Raw genomic sequence first — 17874 nt, 5'->3', positions numbered from 1 at the left:
TCTTATCCTGATTGTGGGGCTGCCATCCTTCAGACAGGGTCCTAATATATCCTATTAAGTGTATATTTCGGCTCAGGGTTCGGACAGCGGTTCATTTAATGGCAACATGGAATGGCACAAGAAAGATTGCTCTTGGCATTCGATCAGCTTCAGAATCAGACTTCGAGTACCTAGATTCCCCTATATCACTGAGTACCCCTTGCTAACTCCCAATATCCATTATAACTGCACTTCCATATAACAAAATGCGCTCACAACCCCAAAAATCCCCTGAAAAACTACAATCATATTCACTCACGTATGTGTGTTATGTGGGAGCGTAAATTTTTTTTTTTATCATGATGATTTATGGACCGAGTAATAAATGTGTCAAAATAATGGTGCTCTAATCTAATATAAATTTTCAAATACCAAAAATTTTCCATACTCCTATAAAATTTTATTTATTAATTTTTGCTAATACATTGTTGACTCTATTATTCGTCTACATCCACAATGAGCACTAGAAAAAAAGGTAGGTGTGAGTGTGAGACTCAGGTGTAGGACAAAAAGTATCATAGACAAATTTGCTACCCATTGTTCTCATCTCGAGACAATAAATTATTTTATCCCATTCCAACATTCTCCTTTTTCCCTTTTGTTTGTGATGCGCTTAACGTATTATAATGAGAGAGTTCTCATTTTTTGTTGTTGTTGTGTGTGTCACAGATTATCTATAATTTTATGATATAAATTTTACTTAATGAGTAAACAAAAAAAGAAGTTTACTTACAAGAAAGAACTGAAACGGAGGGAAATTATGACATTTTAAGTTGAGTGTCAAGGGGTGGGTTAGTTTTGGTTTGAATTATGATGCGAAAGGGTTGCTTCTGGGAATGTTGAAGTTTGCTTCTTTTGATGCAGAAATGTATTTTCATTTGATGTTTATAGTTTGCTTCTTTTGATGCAAAAGATTTGATTCTTAAACTTATATTGAAGTTTGCTTCTTCTGATGCAAATATTTTTTGCTTCTTTTAAAGCGAAAGATCTACTTTGTTTGATGTTAAGGAAATTGATGCTGAGGTTTGCTTCTTTTGATTCAAAAGCTTCGGTTCCTTTATTGCAAAAACGTTGCTGCTTATAAAGCTAAAAATCTGTTTCATTTGAAGTTTGACATTATTTAATTCAATTTTGATGCTAAAATTTGCTTCTTTTGATGCTAAAATCTAGTCTTATTTGATGACCAAAGTGGTCTTCTTTTAATGCAAAAGCTTTGTTCCTTTTGATGCGAAAGTATTGCTTCTTTTGATGCAAAAGTATTGCTTTTTTTGACGCAAAAGTATTGCTTCTTTTGATATATTGTTTCTGCTTCTTTTGATGCTGACGTTCGCTTCTTTTAATGCAGAAATTTTGCTTCCTTTAATCCAAAAGCTTTACATCCTCTGTATCAGTTCTTTTGTTCCTCAATAAGCTGAAGCTCGCTTCAATTAATTGATAATTTCTGCATCTTCTCCTAAAATCCTTCCAAAATTTCAAATTCCATTGGCAAACTCAAAAGTAAAACAAAAACTTAAATCCTTTGTTTCACATTCCAAAAAAAAAAAACTATCCTAGTTGTTGCTCCATCTTATCACCCATGAGAAATTTCCACCATCGCCATAGTTGTGTGCATACGTACACAAAATAAACAATGTAAATACACACAAAAGGGGCATAAGGAATTATAAAATCCATTAGCTCCATAATTCCGCTGTAGAACCACAAAAATTGTAATCTGAAACTTTGGGCCCACTTCATTATCCTCTTCACTATACATACGAGTAAACCAGAACAAAAAAAAAAAAGTTTTTTTTTCTACTATACAGAAAAGTTTCGTGTGTTTTGTGTAGACTGAAGTAGTTCTACACAATACTTGTTGTTAAAGTTTTCGCAAACAGAAGAAGGTGAATGCTGCTGCTTATTTTTTTTTGTGTGCCTTAGTCAGAGAAAATACCATTAAATTAAGTGAATTTATATACATAAACTAAAATTTTCTATCTATCTTAACCGTAAACAACTTGAAAAAGTCTGAAAGCATTCTCGAAGAATTTCCTATTTTTAGCTCCAGCATATGACTGAATAAGTAACAATATTAAGGATGAAAGGTAATTGTACAAGCATCTAAACATGCTTACGCAATATATTTCATAGTTTTATAAACATTGCCAATTAATTTAAAATTTCTCAGTGAATGAGCATAAATATATTTATGTAATGAGATTTTGTTTGTCGCTTCCTTCTTCCTTTATACCGGTTATGTACATATATATTAGGTTTTCGGATTGAAAATGTAAATGAAAATGAAAATTTTAATTGATTTCTGGTTCACAAAACTTGCAAAACAATCAAATTAAATTAGAAAATTAGTTTGTTCAGGGGATGGGGATTTAAGGTAAGGTAAAAGGATCAAATTGTGGAAGAGATTAGCAAGTGATATGAATGGGTAAATTAGGGATTTTATGAGGATTTCAGAGAGGTTTTCTGAAGGATTTTCGTATATTTTTCAATCAAATGACATTTGGTGTTTTTATGGCATTCAGGATGACAGTTAACATAGATGTTTGAGTCAATCTGCTTATATCTTCTGTAGCTCATGACAGTTGATGCTTGCTAATGCCCTTCCACCGAGTTGTACGTCGGTCCTTCAAACCACAGCTGCGTTTTACTATTCTTGCTTAAGATAGTTGCTTGACTTGAACTAGATACTCAAGATTCTGAGCATACGGTGTAAAAAGACAAAGAATTGTGTCTTCAGGCTGGCGTAAACTGGCTTCAAGTAAATTTTCAAATTTTCAGTCAAAATCCGGTCCTATGTCAATGCCACAAGAATACTATTTTCCAACATACTCAACTCACGTGCCTTTCAGGACACCAACTCTAATGTACGCTACAGTCCTCTTTAGAAGCATCAAAGTACTCATCCCTTGCTAATTAAAAATTTGACAAACAAAAAAATTCTCAAAGAATTCATCAAAAATATGTCTCAAAATTGTTTAACATCTAGAAATTCTATCCACCCATCATCCCAACAATTCAAGTAAAAAACCCTTGAAATTCCTCATTTAAAGTAGCTCAAAAAAATTCACGTGAAGGATTTATGGGAAATTTATGTGCACGGGCTTGTAAAAAAAAAATTATTTTCGTACTGTAAAAATTACACAGTAAAAAAAAAAGTAAATGTTTTGTTCAATCTCCATTCAGCGATTATCCGTTATATCATCACAAAAGCTGTTCCCATAGACATAAATCCAAAATGAAAGGATTATTCTGAATACTTTTTTTTTCTATACTCTTGTTCACTCCTTTTATTGTGACTGTATTCCCATTATACACGTTTTTTTTTAATATCAGAGGTATCACAATGACGACATCCACAGGTAGATAATGTACATACATCCCATATGTGTTTGGGTTGTGTCATTTGGGTCACAGTAAGAGCTCCAGAACTTTTTAGCTTAAGCTCTCAAAATTGTATATGCTAATGCGTCTATAATGAGTAAACATTTTTGACCATTAATGAATTTTTGCGGATACAACAATCATGCATCGGTGTATAATTCTAGCTGTAAAATTTTCTCGTGCATGATAATAATAATGTTATATCCATTCACCTTATCGCTACATTACCGTACAATGATGAAGCACATTTTTGCTATAAATTTTCATATTCATCTTTTTATTCCCTTTTTTTTTTGTTCATCCACTAATCCTGATTAATATAAATTTTTATTCCCATTCCATATGAAAATTTATGAATGGATTTTCCATTTATTTTTTACCTTTTTCTTCTTCCTTTTCTCTTTGTGTTGATCTTGAAGACCTCAAGACAAGGGAGGAGCTAGGATTATGTTAGTCATTTTCTCCATTCTTTGGAGTCTTTCTCTCCATTATGGCTAGTATGAAGTGAGTCCCAGCTACAATATTCTTCTTAAAAAAAGACCCATGCTGCACAATATAGTCGCTAAAGTACCGATATGTTGCCACGTTGATAGCAAGACGTGGAAGTGTCCTGAGGACACTATCCAGGCTGGTTTTGGTCCGATGAAAAAAAAAATTTACTGCAGTGTGCCCTAACAGGCCAAGAACTTACTCTCAAAAGCAGACAAAACTGAAAGTAACACTCGCAAGCATGCTCAACTAGTATGTTTAAGTAAAGCAAGCTTGCGAGAGTCAGCTAGCATATTGAAGTTTACCAAGCTCTTGGAACAAGTTCTTTGTCTGTAAGGGTTGTAGGATGGCTCATATAAAGCTCAAAATCATCTCAAATTCAATAATGAATAGTCAGCTCGTCCTCAATCTAATCACAACCCCCACCCTTAATACACCCCTTTCTATCCATAATTCCTCCTCTCTTTTCACAAGAAACTATTGAAAAACTGTTTAAAAATGTTCCCTTTTTTCCTGTTTTTGCATCCATTGTACTCGTTGCTTATCAGCTATTTTATAGCTTTGAGGAAAAATAAATAAATACGAACGAACGTGAATGTTTTCTTAGTTGAATAAGAAGAAGCAAAACCTCAAAGAACATTTTCCAAAAAAAAATATATAAAAAGCACAATTGGTTTTGCTCAATAAGCGACGACATGGTAGAGGCAATTCTCTATGTGCTGTACATTAAAGAAAAAATCATTTTTTTTTTGTTCACCATGAAATATGAAAATGATGAAGAAGCAAGGCGTGATGAAAGAATAGAAAGGAGTGAAGCTTTATTATCAGCAGAAATGATGATTAATGAATGTCACGATTGTACCATCATCGACAGCTGCTAACCTCAAAGAATGCTGAAGAAAATTTCATAGGAGGGATGTGGGAGGAGGTAGTGTCTGTTTTTGAGAATAGTCAGTGTGTTTTTGATTGGAAATTTAGTCAATTATTGGAATGGGGTGGGATAGTTGCGGTATTGGGCAGAGTTGGAAGAACTTTGTTTTGGAGTTTGACTCTAGGAGTCCTATCAACTATGATGGATGCTCTGAAGGACACTGAAGTCCAAAGAGACGAGACAGGGAGACAGAGAGACAGGGAGATGCACGATTCGGGTTTGTCCTAGGTTTGTCCCAATTCAAAAGCAATTGAACCATTTTTTGACTCATACATTATGACCAAATTGTGTATAACATGGAAAAAAAGCATGAATTCCTCAGAACTGAACTCATTAGCATCTTCAATAGTTTGAAATTGAATAGATTTTCTTAGTCTTCATCTCCAAGAAGACAAACAAATTTCATACCAAAAATCCACCATTTCATCCACCAATCTACCGATCTTAATTCCATTTTCCTCATCTTTAGTCATCAAATGTTACCATGCCATCTCTACCAAATATGAAGACACTTTTCATTCATTAAATTTTCATATCTCATATGCTTATGGAAATTCTATAAACACACAAAAACGAATGAATATGAACATTGAGTTGAAAATGTATGTAGTTACCAACCTAATCCGATTAATTTAATGTTGAAACTAAATCTTTTCTCACTAATGGAAGTTGCTTGGGCATAAAAACATGTAAAACAATGTCTCATGTTTGTGCTTATAATACTTTACATTTACTATTATGATATTGTTATAATAAAAGGCTTACATGGCTTGAACTTAGTGGAATAATAACAATGGAAATAATAATTAAAAAATATTTTTTAATACCTATGCAATATGTGGATTTTATGGTATTGAAGAGATTTTTGTCAACATTCATACGCGAACAGGATGGAAAATTTTACTTTTCCGGCATGAAAATGAATCAAAAACAGCCTGACTAAGAAGATTTCACACATCGTAATCTACAATGAGTTGCTCGGGATACAACTCTATTGTAGATTTTAATTAAATTGATTTCCATGAATTTGATAGTATGTAAATTGAATTTGATTATAATAGATTGAATTATAAGCAGCTAATTGAAAATCTCACAGCATGGTTGATTCAAAATCTGAATTTATCTAATTTGATTCTAGGAACTGATTATTCAAAATATTCTGTTTTTGCTCTAAGCCTTTGTTTCCATAGTGCTGTATGATATTTGTGATGCGATCTTTCCTGTTATAGCTATTTAAGTGACTTATTTGAAGACGAATGGAAATTTTAAATCCTTTTTCTCGGAGCTCGAATTTAACTCGGATTTTGGATTGAAAAGTCAACTCGAATCGATCCTACTTTATACAAAGTCTGTGTAAAATTTAAGTCAAGTCGACTCGAGTTATCATTTGCATTCAAAATCCGAGTCGAGTTCGAGTCTTGATTGTTCTTGATTCTTGTGTAAGCTGCCTGAAAGCTTTGCAATTTGGGAATCAGATATTTTCAATGTTTCTTTATTATCTTCTAGAAATTTGTAATCTTCTCTTTAATTACTTTAAATACAGCTATTAAAATTGAAAATAAACTTGTCGTTCAAGTACGGTTCAACTTAAAGTTTGACAAGACAAGGTCAAAACAGGTTAAAAACTTTTCAAATATACAAAAACCAACTTTAAAAAAAAACTTTCAAGCGGGAAAATTAAAATTATTCTAAGAATTTTATATTTTTGTGGCATGAAATATATAAAGAAAAACCTTTGAAAAACCCAAAATTTTGATTCGACTATGATTAAAAGTAGATCAAACATAAAGTTTGGTGTGAACCGAACAGAGTGGAATCTGTATTATCGAGCAATGTATAGGATATTCTATAGAAGGTTTCGAAGGATAGAGTTCCCTACGCGCGGCAATGGGCCCTCGTACGCCCCAGTCAAGGAAGTATGTAGTAGTATAGGCTATTCTGTCAGTCAATTCTATTTAAGTTATACCTCTGTGACTGAGAAATTAGGCAACAGAACGGATGTCTGTATCGCTCTTTCGTGAGGACGTGGGTTTGATCTCTTAATCATCACATAGAGTGTTGTCGATATGACATGGATTCCCACAATGCTGACCACAAGAGCTTGTTAATGAGTTTCCATATTGAGGAGCTTCTGATATAGTCCTGATTCCAGTTAAGCAATTTTTTACCACTTTTAGAGTCTACTACTCCAAAATCTTACCAACTCTGTTCAAAACGTTACAAGAAGCAGCTTTGAATTCTCTCAGTGCAATAAAAAAATGTATTGCCATCAAATTAGAAAGAGACAAAGAAATTAAAACTTTGAAGTTTTTAATTACAAAAAATCTTCATTTATGCGACAGACTAGTTTTTATTAGTGATTTGGATCTTGAGTCAACATGACTAAAAAATCTAAAATTGTGACTAGAAAATCCAAAATTGTGGTTGATTTCCAGTTTTATTACATTAAGTGTTTAAAAATCTTCAATTTGATATTTTTGACATTTCGGGACTACAGCAGGAAATTAAGTTTAAGAGAAAATTTAAAGATTTTCTTCTCGGATGTGCTTCATCTTCTTTTAATCCTCAATTTATCAGTATTTTTTGGACTATCTACGCGTCTGTTATTCAGTCAGGCTGCTGATGTTAAGAACTTGATTAACGCATTCAGCTCAACTGTGTCCGTAACTAGATACATCTTAAGATTTGTCACATTTTTCATGAAGAAAATGGAAGTCGCTGATGTGATGGAAATTATGAAAAAGTCATACGATGAAGGCACTGTGGATGACTTAAAATATCTCAAATGGTTCAAATTCATGAAAAATATGACAATTTACAATACTTTTATAGTAATTATCTCCTTAAATGTTGGACCACTGATGGAGTTGATTTTTCAAGGAAAAAAGACTTTTCCAGTCAATAGTCCATTTGAGGATGAAAAAGTGGTCATTTACTTATATCCATTTGCGTATTTTTGGACATTATTTTCATATACTTATGTCATAATAGCATGTGCACTTTGGGACTTTATTCTTTACTCTCTCATCACTGTCCTTTCTGAGGACTTTCAAATTCTGAGTAAAGACTTTCAAAATTTAATGAAAAAGTCAAAAACCATCAATGAGATCAAGCGTGAAACCAAATGTCTTATACAGAGACACAATGAGCTTTTCATCATCAAAAATAAATTGGAAAATATATTTTCATTTCCACTGCTATGCAGCATACTATCAAATTTGTTATGCGTCTGTTTTACAGCATTTAATGCCACAATCTCAAGTGGAATCAGTGATTTGATTGAGCAAGCTTTCTTGAGTTTTGCTACATTGCTGCTCATATACGCACAGTGCTTTTTTGGACAAATGTTAAAAGACGCAAGTGAGAGTGTTGTTAATGCGATTTATGAGTGTGGATGGGAGGACATAAATGATATTCAGATCAGAAGAGCATTAATTTCCATTATACAACGATCACAAAAGACTGAATGCCTGACAATCATGAAGTTTGGTGATGTAACACTCAAGCAATTCACAACGGCAAGTTACGCACGAATTTACCCCAAAAAATGACATTCTAATAAAATTATTTTCACTTAATAGGTGCTAAGCTACGCTTACTCATTCTATACAGTATTTTGTCGACTTTATGCTGAACAGTAATGGCTACCTGGAAAAAATGGACTTTCAATTGACGTTATTATTCAAAATTAATTGTTAAAATATATTATTCTATTGAAATATATAGGAAGTCTAGCTTACTATTCTCCATAGTAGTACAAATTCTAATAATATCAAAATAAATTATTATATTTGACATTATAACTTTAAATAATTTCTTAAAAATATTCATAAAAAATTTAAGAAAAAGTTTAAAATATTCAGAAAATTGGACTTATTTTTTATGTCCAAAATTTATTAAATTTAAGTGGATAAAAATTTCATTTGTTGGTAGATTTTTGAACAGAAATGACTAAAAAATCAAAAGTTGTAGTTGATTTTCAATTTTATTACAATAAGTGCATTAAGTTCTTTAAAATAATATTTTTGAATTTTCGAGCATACAGTCGGCAGCATACAGCAAAAGAAAATTTGCAAATATTGTTTTCGGACCTCATTTACCTCATACTTCCGCTGAATGCATCAATATTCTTTGGATTATCAACATATAAATTATTCATTGAATCATCTGATGTGAAAAACTTGATTTTTGCATTCATTTCAACTATCACGACGACAAGATATATTCTAAGAATTTTATGGATTTTTTGGAAGAAAAAAGAAATTGCGGATGTGATTGACATTATGATGAAATCATACGATGAAGAAAGTGTCGAAAAATATCAAATTGGCTGGTCTATCAAGTGTTTTAAGATGATGAAATGCACAACAAAGTTGATTGGAATCGGTGGTATAATTTTTCTGAATTTTGGGTCATTGGTGAAGCTTCTATTCTATTTTGAAGTAAGCTTTCCAGTAGACAGTCCATTTGAGCCTGAAGATGTCAACATTTATTTATTTCCACTTGCGTATTTGTGGACATTCATCGCATATTCATACATAATTCTCATGAATTGTTCCTTTAACTTTATATTCTACACTCTGATCACGGTGGCGTCAATTGACTTTCAGATTTTGAGTGTAAATATAAGAAATATCAAAAATGATATTAAGGATGTAAATAAGATGCGAACAGAAATGAAAGAATTCATCAAAATTCACAATGAGCTTTTCATCATCAGAAATAAATTGGAAGAAATTCTTTCATTTCCATTTCTGTGCACTTTTATTTCGGACTCTTTAAACGCATGCTTTACAGCATTCTATGCTACAATCTCTATTGGAAGTACAGATATGATTGAGGAAGCATTTTTTAGTTTTTCATCATTCCTTCTCGTCTTTTCGCAATGCTTATTTGGACAAATGTTGAAAGACGCCAGTGAAAGTGTTGCTGATGCGATTTATGAGTGCGGATGGGAGGACATAAATGATATTCAGATCAGAAAAGCATTCATTTCCATTATACAGCGATCACAAAAGTCCGAATGTCTGACAGTTATGAAGTTTGGTGAAGTTACACTTAAGCAATTCTCAACGGCAAGTGATGAATAAATTCATACCTAAAAAATATTCTAATCATTCTCACCTTATAGGTACTAAGCTACGCTTACTCATTCTATACAATTTTTTGTCATCTTTATGATTCGCAGTGAAGTACTGACGTGCGTACATAGTGAAGTTGTTGCTCATTAAAAATTAAATATTTATTAATCAAGTTGTAAACTAGGACTAACTATATTCTAAATATTTTCATAATTTATAGACGGAATACTATAAATACCAAGTTTATAGTATTTAAAGTAATGGAATTTCGGTAGAACTATTTTTATTTTCAAGGAAAAATTAACGTTTCTCTGTAAATTACCCTAGGTAGACAATGAGGATACTCATTTGAAGGCACGTGTTTGTATGTTTAGCTTCATATCTGAGCGACACAAATGGAAGTTGCCTAAATTGGCTAACCATGTGAACGCCAAATGAAAACCGCCTTAATTCTAAACTAAGTCCATATGGCTGACAAATTAAGGCGATTTTAATTTGATGTCAATAAAAGAGGTTTAGCGGAGCCAAACTTCATTTGTTTTGCTCGGAATAGGAAGATGAAATATCTCCTATTTTTAGAAGTCAAACAAATTTATCAAAAAATATTTTTGTTTATATAAATTAATATCAATTATGTATCTCTGTAATGTGAATCTTTAAGTAAATTCCTAGTAAATTCGCTTTAAGAAAATACAAAAAATGTCGAAACTCGATACCTATAAACATTTAATTTAAATTAATTCCTATAAATAAATCACTTTGAGACAGGCTTTTAGACGAAAAAATAATTAGGTGAAAAATGTATTTTTAAATATTTTTCCCATAATTAATGTTAACTTTAATACAATTCATTATATTTGTTTTCAAATTGTCTTGTTTTGTTGTATATTGAAGGAAAATAAATAAATATCAATTAAATAGTGTTGAAATAGCAATTAGGGAAGTATTTTTGGAACGTTTTACGAGCCATATCTTTATAACGCTGAGACACACTTGTGAAAATTGTAAAATTTGTACAATTATTGATTGTCTGGGTCTTGAGGCGATACTCTGCAAGTGGGTTTCACAAAGTATATCTCACTACAAATAACGTGTCTGAGACTGGGTAGTGTAAGTCTCAAGAGTCCTTACTCTGTATAGAGTAATAAAATACATATGGCTCACTATTTAGGCTTTAAACAATATTGTTATCCAAGAATGCATCAAATACGGCTATGAAATTTGACTCTAGTTTGTATATCTGAATTTAAATCTGACGAACTCTCATCCTTTATACTAACATTAAAAGTAAATCCTCTATCTTGACCGCAACTTAACTATTGATCTTCCATTATATTTGAATAGCTAAAGGGTCTTTACCTATTTTTCTATCATAAATTATCTACGAAGAAACAATTTGCTTTGCTTAAATTTCCTCAAAATATCAGTCACCCTATCAATACCCCCATCAATCAAACTTAAAAATGAAACGACTTCCTAGGAATCAATCAAGTTAAACAAACTTTTCAATTCAAAACTTTTGAGTTTTTGATTGCCGAAATTTTAAAAAGAAGCTTTTTAATAACTTTAACTTCATTTGATTCTCATCATAAATTAAAATTTCTCAAGATCTCTAAAGACACGACATTTAAGGTTCTATTTTAAATCATTAACAGCTTTAACATTTTGTTTGGATGGTTTAAAGTAATTCAAAATTCTCAAAACGGAAAGAAAACTTTAATAGCCAACAATTACAACTTTTCTGCCTTTACTTGATATTCTTTAAGTCAATCACATTTGGAATGAAAGAGGTCTTCATTAGTTGTTCAATTCTTGAGTCAGTATGACCAAAATTGTTGTTGATTTTCATTTTTATTACATTAAATGTATTAAGATCTTCAATTTAATATCTTTGGTATTTCAAGACTACAACAAGGAACTAAGCCGAAAAGAGTATTTAAAGATTTTATCATTTGATGCTTTATATCTCCTACTTACATTAAATGCAACAGTATTTTTTGGATTATCGACGCATTTATTGTACAATGGTGAAAATAATGTCAAAACCTTAGTGTTTGCGATCAGTTCCACATTATCGATGATAAGGAATATTCTAAGATTTATTATAATTTTCCGGAAGAAAATGGAAATTGGTGATGTGATGGAAATTATGAAAACTTCATATGATCAAGCTCAAGTTGATGAATTTGAAATTGTTGCATATTTAAATTATTTCAAATTAATGAGAAACATGCTTCTAGTCAGTGCCAGTTTTATTATGCTGTTCCTGAATATTGAGCCATTAATTAGATTAATTTTCCATGGAGAATTAAATTTCCCAATCAATAGTCCATTTGAAAGTGGGAAAATCAATATTTATCTATATCCATTTGCATATCTGTGGACAGTCTTCAATTACACATACATCGTAATCAACACTGGACTTTTTGACTTTGTTCTATGCTCACTAATCATAACACTGGCAATTGAGTTTAGAATTTTAAGTACAAACTTCAAAACCATAAAGACAAGAATGGAAGGAAATGATGAGATAATACAAGAAATGAAGTTACTCATCGACAGACACAATGAGCTGTTCATTATCAAGAATAAATTGGAAAATATTTTCTCATTTCCTCTCCTGTGCAACCTTCTATCAAATTCATTTATTGCCTGTTTTGTGGCATTTTCTGCAACAATCTCAAGTGGATTTACAAATATGATTGATCAAGCTTTCCTTTGTGCTGTAATTTTATTACTCGTTTATACACAGTGCTTTTTTGGACAAATGTTAAAAGACGCAAGCGAGAGTGTTGTTAATGCGATTTATGAGTGTGGATGGGAGGACATAAATGATATTCAGATCAGAAGAGCATTCATTTCCATTATACAACGATCACAAAAGACTGAATGCCTGACAATCATGAAGTTTGGTGATGTAACACTCAAGCAATTCTCAACGGCAAGTGATGAACGAATTTACCCCCAAAACGAACATTTCTAATAAAATCATTTTCACTTAATAGGTACTAAGCTACGCTTACTCATTCTATACAGTCTTTTGTCGACTTGATGCTCAACAATAAAAAAAAAATTGTGGAGATGAGAGATATTGCGAAATAAAAAAAAAAAGCAACAGCTATTGGGATTCGAATAAATACTGTTGAGATGAACATTTGAAGAAAAAAAAGCACTTGGTAATCTTCACCGTAATAACTATTTCACTATTCATTCATCATTCATTCATTTATGGAAGTACAGATAAAAATGATGGTGTGTCTAGTGAGCTTAAGGGAGGAAATAAAATTTTTTTTTGCAAGGCGTGGAAAAATCTCACTAATTTATGTAATGGCTAGAGCTTGAAGACACCATTGTTTTTTGGATTTGTTAAATAAATGGGTTTTGTTGGATATATATTTATTAGTAAGCATAAAGATTGGTCATTAAATCAGTAAATTTAAGGCAGTGATTCTCAAAAATTTCAGACCATGACAGTCCTAATTTGAGCGTTCAAGTTCGAATACAGATTACATTATTCAATTAATGTCGAAAGCAAATCTGCTGTTCTTGGTTAAACCCTATAAAATAGGCCACTTCATTTGTGTTACCTTGAGCCACATTTACACGGGCCTGGAGTTATCATGCTGTATCCAAATCGACTTCTGTCGACTCAATTAAAGTCGGATCGAGACTTCTAAAATGCAATCGAGCTCGAACTTTGATAACAACATAATCTTAAGCTCCATGCTCAGGTAAGTGTGGCCCAAGATGACACAAATGAAAAAGGCTATTTTAAAGAGTTTGGCCATGAGCTGCAGACTTGCTTTTCTTGGATTGTAAATGCGTAGTTCTATAGTATTGAGTTGGACTTTATAGTTCGTCCAAAGGTAAAGACCTGCATATTTAGATTGCCTATTTTATGTCAACTGAATGAATGTAGTGCTTAATGCAGCTGTAGCGAACGAGTGGTGTATTTGGATTTGGAAATAGCTTGAAATGCAGATGTACTTGAGCATCCTATTTGCATATGACTTAGACGACTGACTATGCTACACAGCCAAATGAATGCTACCCGGAGGCAGCTTCAATTTGATGTTAAAAACCGAATTTTGGCATACCCTGTAAAATTTCCGATGCAGTGCTCTCTTCATTAGTGTCGCTCGGGAATTCAGTCAATCAAAATAATCGTTTAGTTCTATTTGAAACTTTAAATATTTCTACAGATATCTATGTGTCTGGGTTGTGTTGTGGTTAGACGCAATAAAATTGTGTTTGGGGTAATTTCAGTCAGCTATTCATAAAAACTCCTTATTAAATATTTAATTTAAAATAATTTTCAAGTTAAAGTTGTTGTTTTTGTTCAAAACTTTAAAAATTAAACATTTCAGCTGATTAAATTTGAAATTATTTATAAATGTCTCGTAGACTAATTAATTGAATTAAATATCTGCATTGAAATTCGAGTCACACAATTGAAGCTCCAAATATAAATAAATTCCAATTTGGAAACCAACAAAATTTTCCTAGAAATCACATCCATTACAATGTAGAAAAGCTCTACAAATTCAAATATTATTGTACATTATCGACATAAAATTTGCAAATCAATTCCTCACACCCACAAAAAAAAAGAATTAGTTCCATTAATTTGTCCCTTGTCCGAAACATGAAAAATTGGAGATGGAAAAGCACTTGGAAAAACAGAAGGCTAAAAAAAAGAAGAAAAAGGAAAATGAAGAAGAAAAAAAAATATTTAATCGCATTACGATTTCCCCACAAAAAGCGGAAAGTGCATGACACAAATCCTCTACAAAATGAAAAATTTTCCATTCGATTTCACATTGAAATGTGTATATATGTACATCAATAGATGTATATATAGCTAGAAATCGATGTAAACTTTTATTGAAACTGATTGACAAAGAAGAATTGAAGTTTATTCTACTTTTTTTTTACTTATATGTATCATGTATATTTTAGTATCGAAGTTAAGAGAAAGGTAGAGTAAATCAAATGATGTGGAAATAAAATATTGTTTAAGGGTTAGTGGGGAAATTGATGGATAAAGTGCATTTTCTTTAGAATATTATTTTGATTTTATTTCTTGATTTGGATGATGCTTCTAGTTTGTTTTGAAAATTTTAGATTTACTTTCGTGATTTTATGGATTTTTGATATTTTTATGAAGCTATGATGAAAAAAGTATATGGAGAAATTCATAACAGAGCACGGATTTTGTACTCCATATAAAATTCTAATCGACTTCGAGTTCTGATTCAAAACTAAAAGATTTTCCAAATTTGGCAATACTTTGGGAGTCGGAATTCTAAAAAAGGAGTCTGGACTTCAATTGAGGCACCTCCGTTGAATTTCTGTCTTATCTGAAATTTTCCAATAATCTGAAGATCTTTGCATATTTTGAATCAAATACTCATGTAGAGGTGTAGCAAAGAATATTCCAGGGAATTTAACGTCCAACAACATACTAAATATGCCCCAGTGCTCATGTAGTTAGGCCCAAGGCAATACTAAAATTGTTATGGAGAATTATTGAAAGAATTATCGTTTCAAGTCAATTTAGACCTCTTGTCAGAAGATCAACATTTCACTCTTGCAGTAATTTGGAATGAATTTCGTAAGAATTTATATAGAAAACAAGTCGAAAATTACAAATAACTGCTCCAAACAAGCGAATAGCTTACTTTCACGAGCAAAGTAAGCTAAGAGCAAGGCTCTCGAGTATGCTCATCTAGTATATTAAAGGTGAACAAGCTCTGAATAGCATCCTGTTTGCCTGTTAAAGATAATCACAGAATTTTGAAAATTTAACCTACAATTTTCGTCATTTACGTGCAGTTAGAAGCTATTTCCGAACTGTTTCATCTCAAATTCCTGTAAGATTCCTAATGAATTACTAACTTCTACTTTGTATCATCTAATGAAGTGGTGGGCAACCTATGTGTAGCGGAACTCAAGTATACCACTAATTTTTTTGAATTTGTTCTGATTTGAAAACCAGTTTTTTGGATTTTTCAGCCAAACTAAGCATAATCGCAAGTTATGTTCTATCATAAATCGTAAGCTGTATGCGATGACCTCCAAGGTATGCCTCGAAAAATAAAAGATTACTCACAACTGATCTAATGAGATTTAAACAATCCAACAATCCTCAACTTTCACTCAATCTGAACCAATGAATCCTCACATCAATTTCTGCAAAAATAATAAAATAAAAAATCTTTTAATTTAATTTCTGCTCGAAGAAATCTTACTCGTCTACGTCATATCAATTGAATTGTAAATCCACATGTACGTATCGTAAGGGATAATTTCAAAGTATTTTTCCACTACATTCATCTCTTCTCACAAAACACATACATTGTGTTATAAAGAAAGAAGGAAAAAAGGAGTGAGAGAGAAAAAACAACACACCGAAGAGAATAGAACATACACAGCATGCTAACTGATTAATTTTTATTACAAAATTGACATGTTTCCAGAATCAATGATTGAGTGAGTGAATAAAAAGATATTGAATCTTTAATAAAATGCTACATTAACATTTTTTGCTGTTTGGGGATGAATGCATATCGTAGAATGTGTTCCTACATTTATTACAATGTGTTTCACATTAGTTGACAAGAAGAAATAAAGGGATTCGAGATGTGCCTGCAAGGTACGATGAAAATTAATAACAATCATATTTCAATTTTCTACTGTCTTATTATTTTTTTATTTGTTAGGTATAACTGCGTTTCTAGCATCATTATTTTTATTCATTGACCCCCCCACACCTATACCTCACTCTCGAATACCATCGGCAAGCATTTTTTTTTTTGTTCCTGTTCAAGGAAATTTTTATTATGATAAACATAGTTACATCGACATGCATGCTGAGACCAATGAGAGAAAAATTGAGTCAGTGAGAGGATCTAAAGTGCAAGGGATAAAATGCATGAGAGAAAATATCGATTTGCTGATAGTGAGGGATTTTTGTTGTGTATTGGAATTGAGAGGGTGACATGCGCATGGATGATTGTCGATGAATTCGCTCTTGTTGTTAATAATTTTATGGATTAAAATGCCGGGATTTAAATTTGTTGATTTAATTGAGGGAAATTTTGAAAAATTTAATCAAAAAATTGTGAAAAATTGAGAAAGTTTGCCTTAAAAAATTCAAAACATTTTCATACAAATTTTCATTCAATCCTGCAACAAATGCGAATTCGCCGCACAGAAGATTTCCCCTCCAATGAGGAAAAACAAGTCAAAATTTCATTGCATTTTCCTCTCACGTCTCAGTTTGTTTCACGAGTTTGTCATTTAAAGACGTCCGGGACAATGAAAACGAGTTTATAATAATGCGGAATTATCGCGAAGTGAAAAAAAGTGTTTGAAATTTAATTTTGATTCCTGTGGATGGAACACAGATACGAAAATGTGAAATGTTTGTGAAAATTGAAAATTTCCTTAATCTACAAATATTTGATCAACAAACAATTGACAGCCTTTGAAAGTTCCTCATCGATGAGCATAAAAAAAATGTTTATGCAATAAAATAATTCCTTGCAAAAAAAAAAGAATGGCAATAAATTTGGCTGAAAAGAGAAGAAAAGAAGAGAATAAAAAGGATGAGATTTTTTTTTGTGTGATGGGTTGGAATTTCTGTTCCTCATTTCAAATTGTTTGAAAAAAGAAGAATTCTTTTTTTGCAATGAAAAACAAACACAACCAGTGGAATTAATATCATCACAAGGAAGAATATGTAGCAGTTTATGGGGTCATTCACTTGTGATGTCTATTACAGAATTGAATTATTTTGAATCTATTCTTTAATTGTCCTGTTGTCCTGTTATACAGCTTTACAGTGGCATAGATATGATGTTCAGTTTATAAACAATTAAAACTTAGCACTTGTTATCTTAACTACTCAAGTAGATTATTTACGTGATATTTTTGAAGACTATCCTCAATTTT

General features: G+C 31.7%; 4 protein-coding genes across 6 annotated transcripts in view; all 4 read left to right on the top strand.

The window, feature by feature from the left end:
• Nucleotides 1–17874, top strand: part of LOC139085616 (putative uncharacterized protein DDB_G0286901) — a 197964-nt gene that overhangs the window by 88994 nt on the left and 91096 nt on the right. Inside the window, exons 1-2 of one of the 3 annotated variants that reach the window (XM_070633708.1) lie at nucleotides 16318–16410; nucleotides 17200–17344. The exons of the other annotated variants lie outside the window; for them this stretch is intronic. The gene's annotated coding sequence lies outside the window, so the exon portion shown is untranslated. Of the gene's footprint in view, nucleotides 1–16317; nucleotides 16411–17199; nucleotides 17345–17874 lie in introns of those variants that run through there. 3 annotated transcript variants of the gene reach the window in all.
• LOC139101056 (odorant receptor 85c-like) lies at nucleotides 1794–8478 on the top strand (the record flags this gene model as incomplete). The annotated part of the gene is made up of 3 exons (XM_070653924.1): nucleotides 1794–1853; nucleotides 7927–8355; nucleotides 8419–8478. Coding segments are annotated over 3 exons (549 nt in total), but the record flags the coding sequence as incomplete, so codon positions are not given.
• Nucleotides 9362–9927, top strand: LOC139101055 (odorant receptor 85c-like). Its single transcript, XM_070653923.1, has one exon. It carries the CDS (start codon nucleotides 9385–9387, stop codon nucleotides 9925–9927), a length of 543 nt encoding a protein of 180 aa, XP_070510024.1. The 5' UTR covers nucleotides 9362–9384.
• Nucleotides 11741–12983, top strand: LOC139085631 (odorant receptor 4-like). The gene is made up of 2 exons (XM_070633724.1): nucleotides 11741–12859; nucleotides 12924–12983. The coding sequence occupies exons 1-2, from the start codon at nucleotides 11741–11743 to the stop codon at nucleotides 12981–12983; spliced, it is 1179 nt and encodes a 392-aa protein (XP_070489825.1).

The sequence above is a fragment of the Chironomus tepperi genome, unplaced genomic scaffold, assembly GCF_022539635.2.
Source record: "Chironomus tepperi strain 1889 unplaced genomic scaffold, CSIRO-AGI_Ctep_v1 contig_74, whole genome shotgun sequence".
Taxonomy (NCBI): Eukaryota; Metazoa; Arthropoda; class Insecta; order Diptera; family Chironomidae; genus Chironomus; species Chironomus tepperi.
Note: the sequence above shows the minus strand (reverse complement) of the source record. Positions and strands in the feature narration are given on the sequence as shown.

Coding starts and splice junctions, on each gene's coding strand:
- LOC139085631 (XM_070633724.1), top strand. CDS start 11,741: ATGACCAAAATTGTTGTTGATTTTCATTTTTATTACATTAAATGTATT. Junction 12,860..12,923: donor CACTCAAGCAATTCTCAACG/GCAAGTGATGAA, acceptor TTCACTTAATAG/GTACTAAGCTACGCTTACTC.
- LOC139101055 (XM_070653923.1), top strand. CDS start 9,385: ATGAATTGTTCCTTTAACTTTATATTCTACACTCTGATCACGGTGGCG.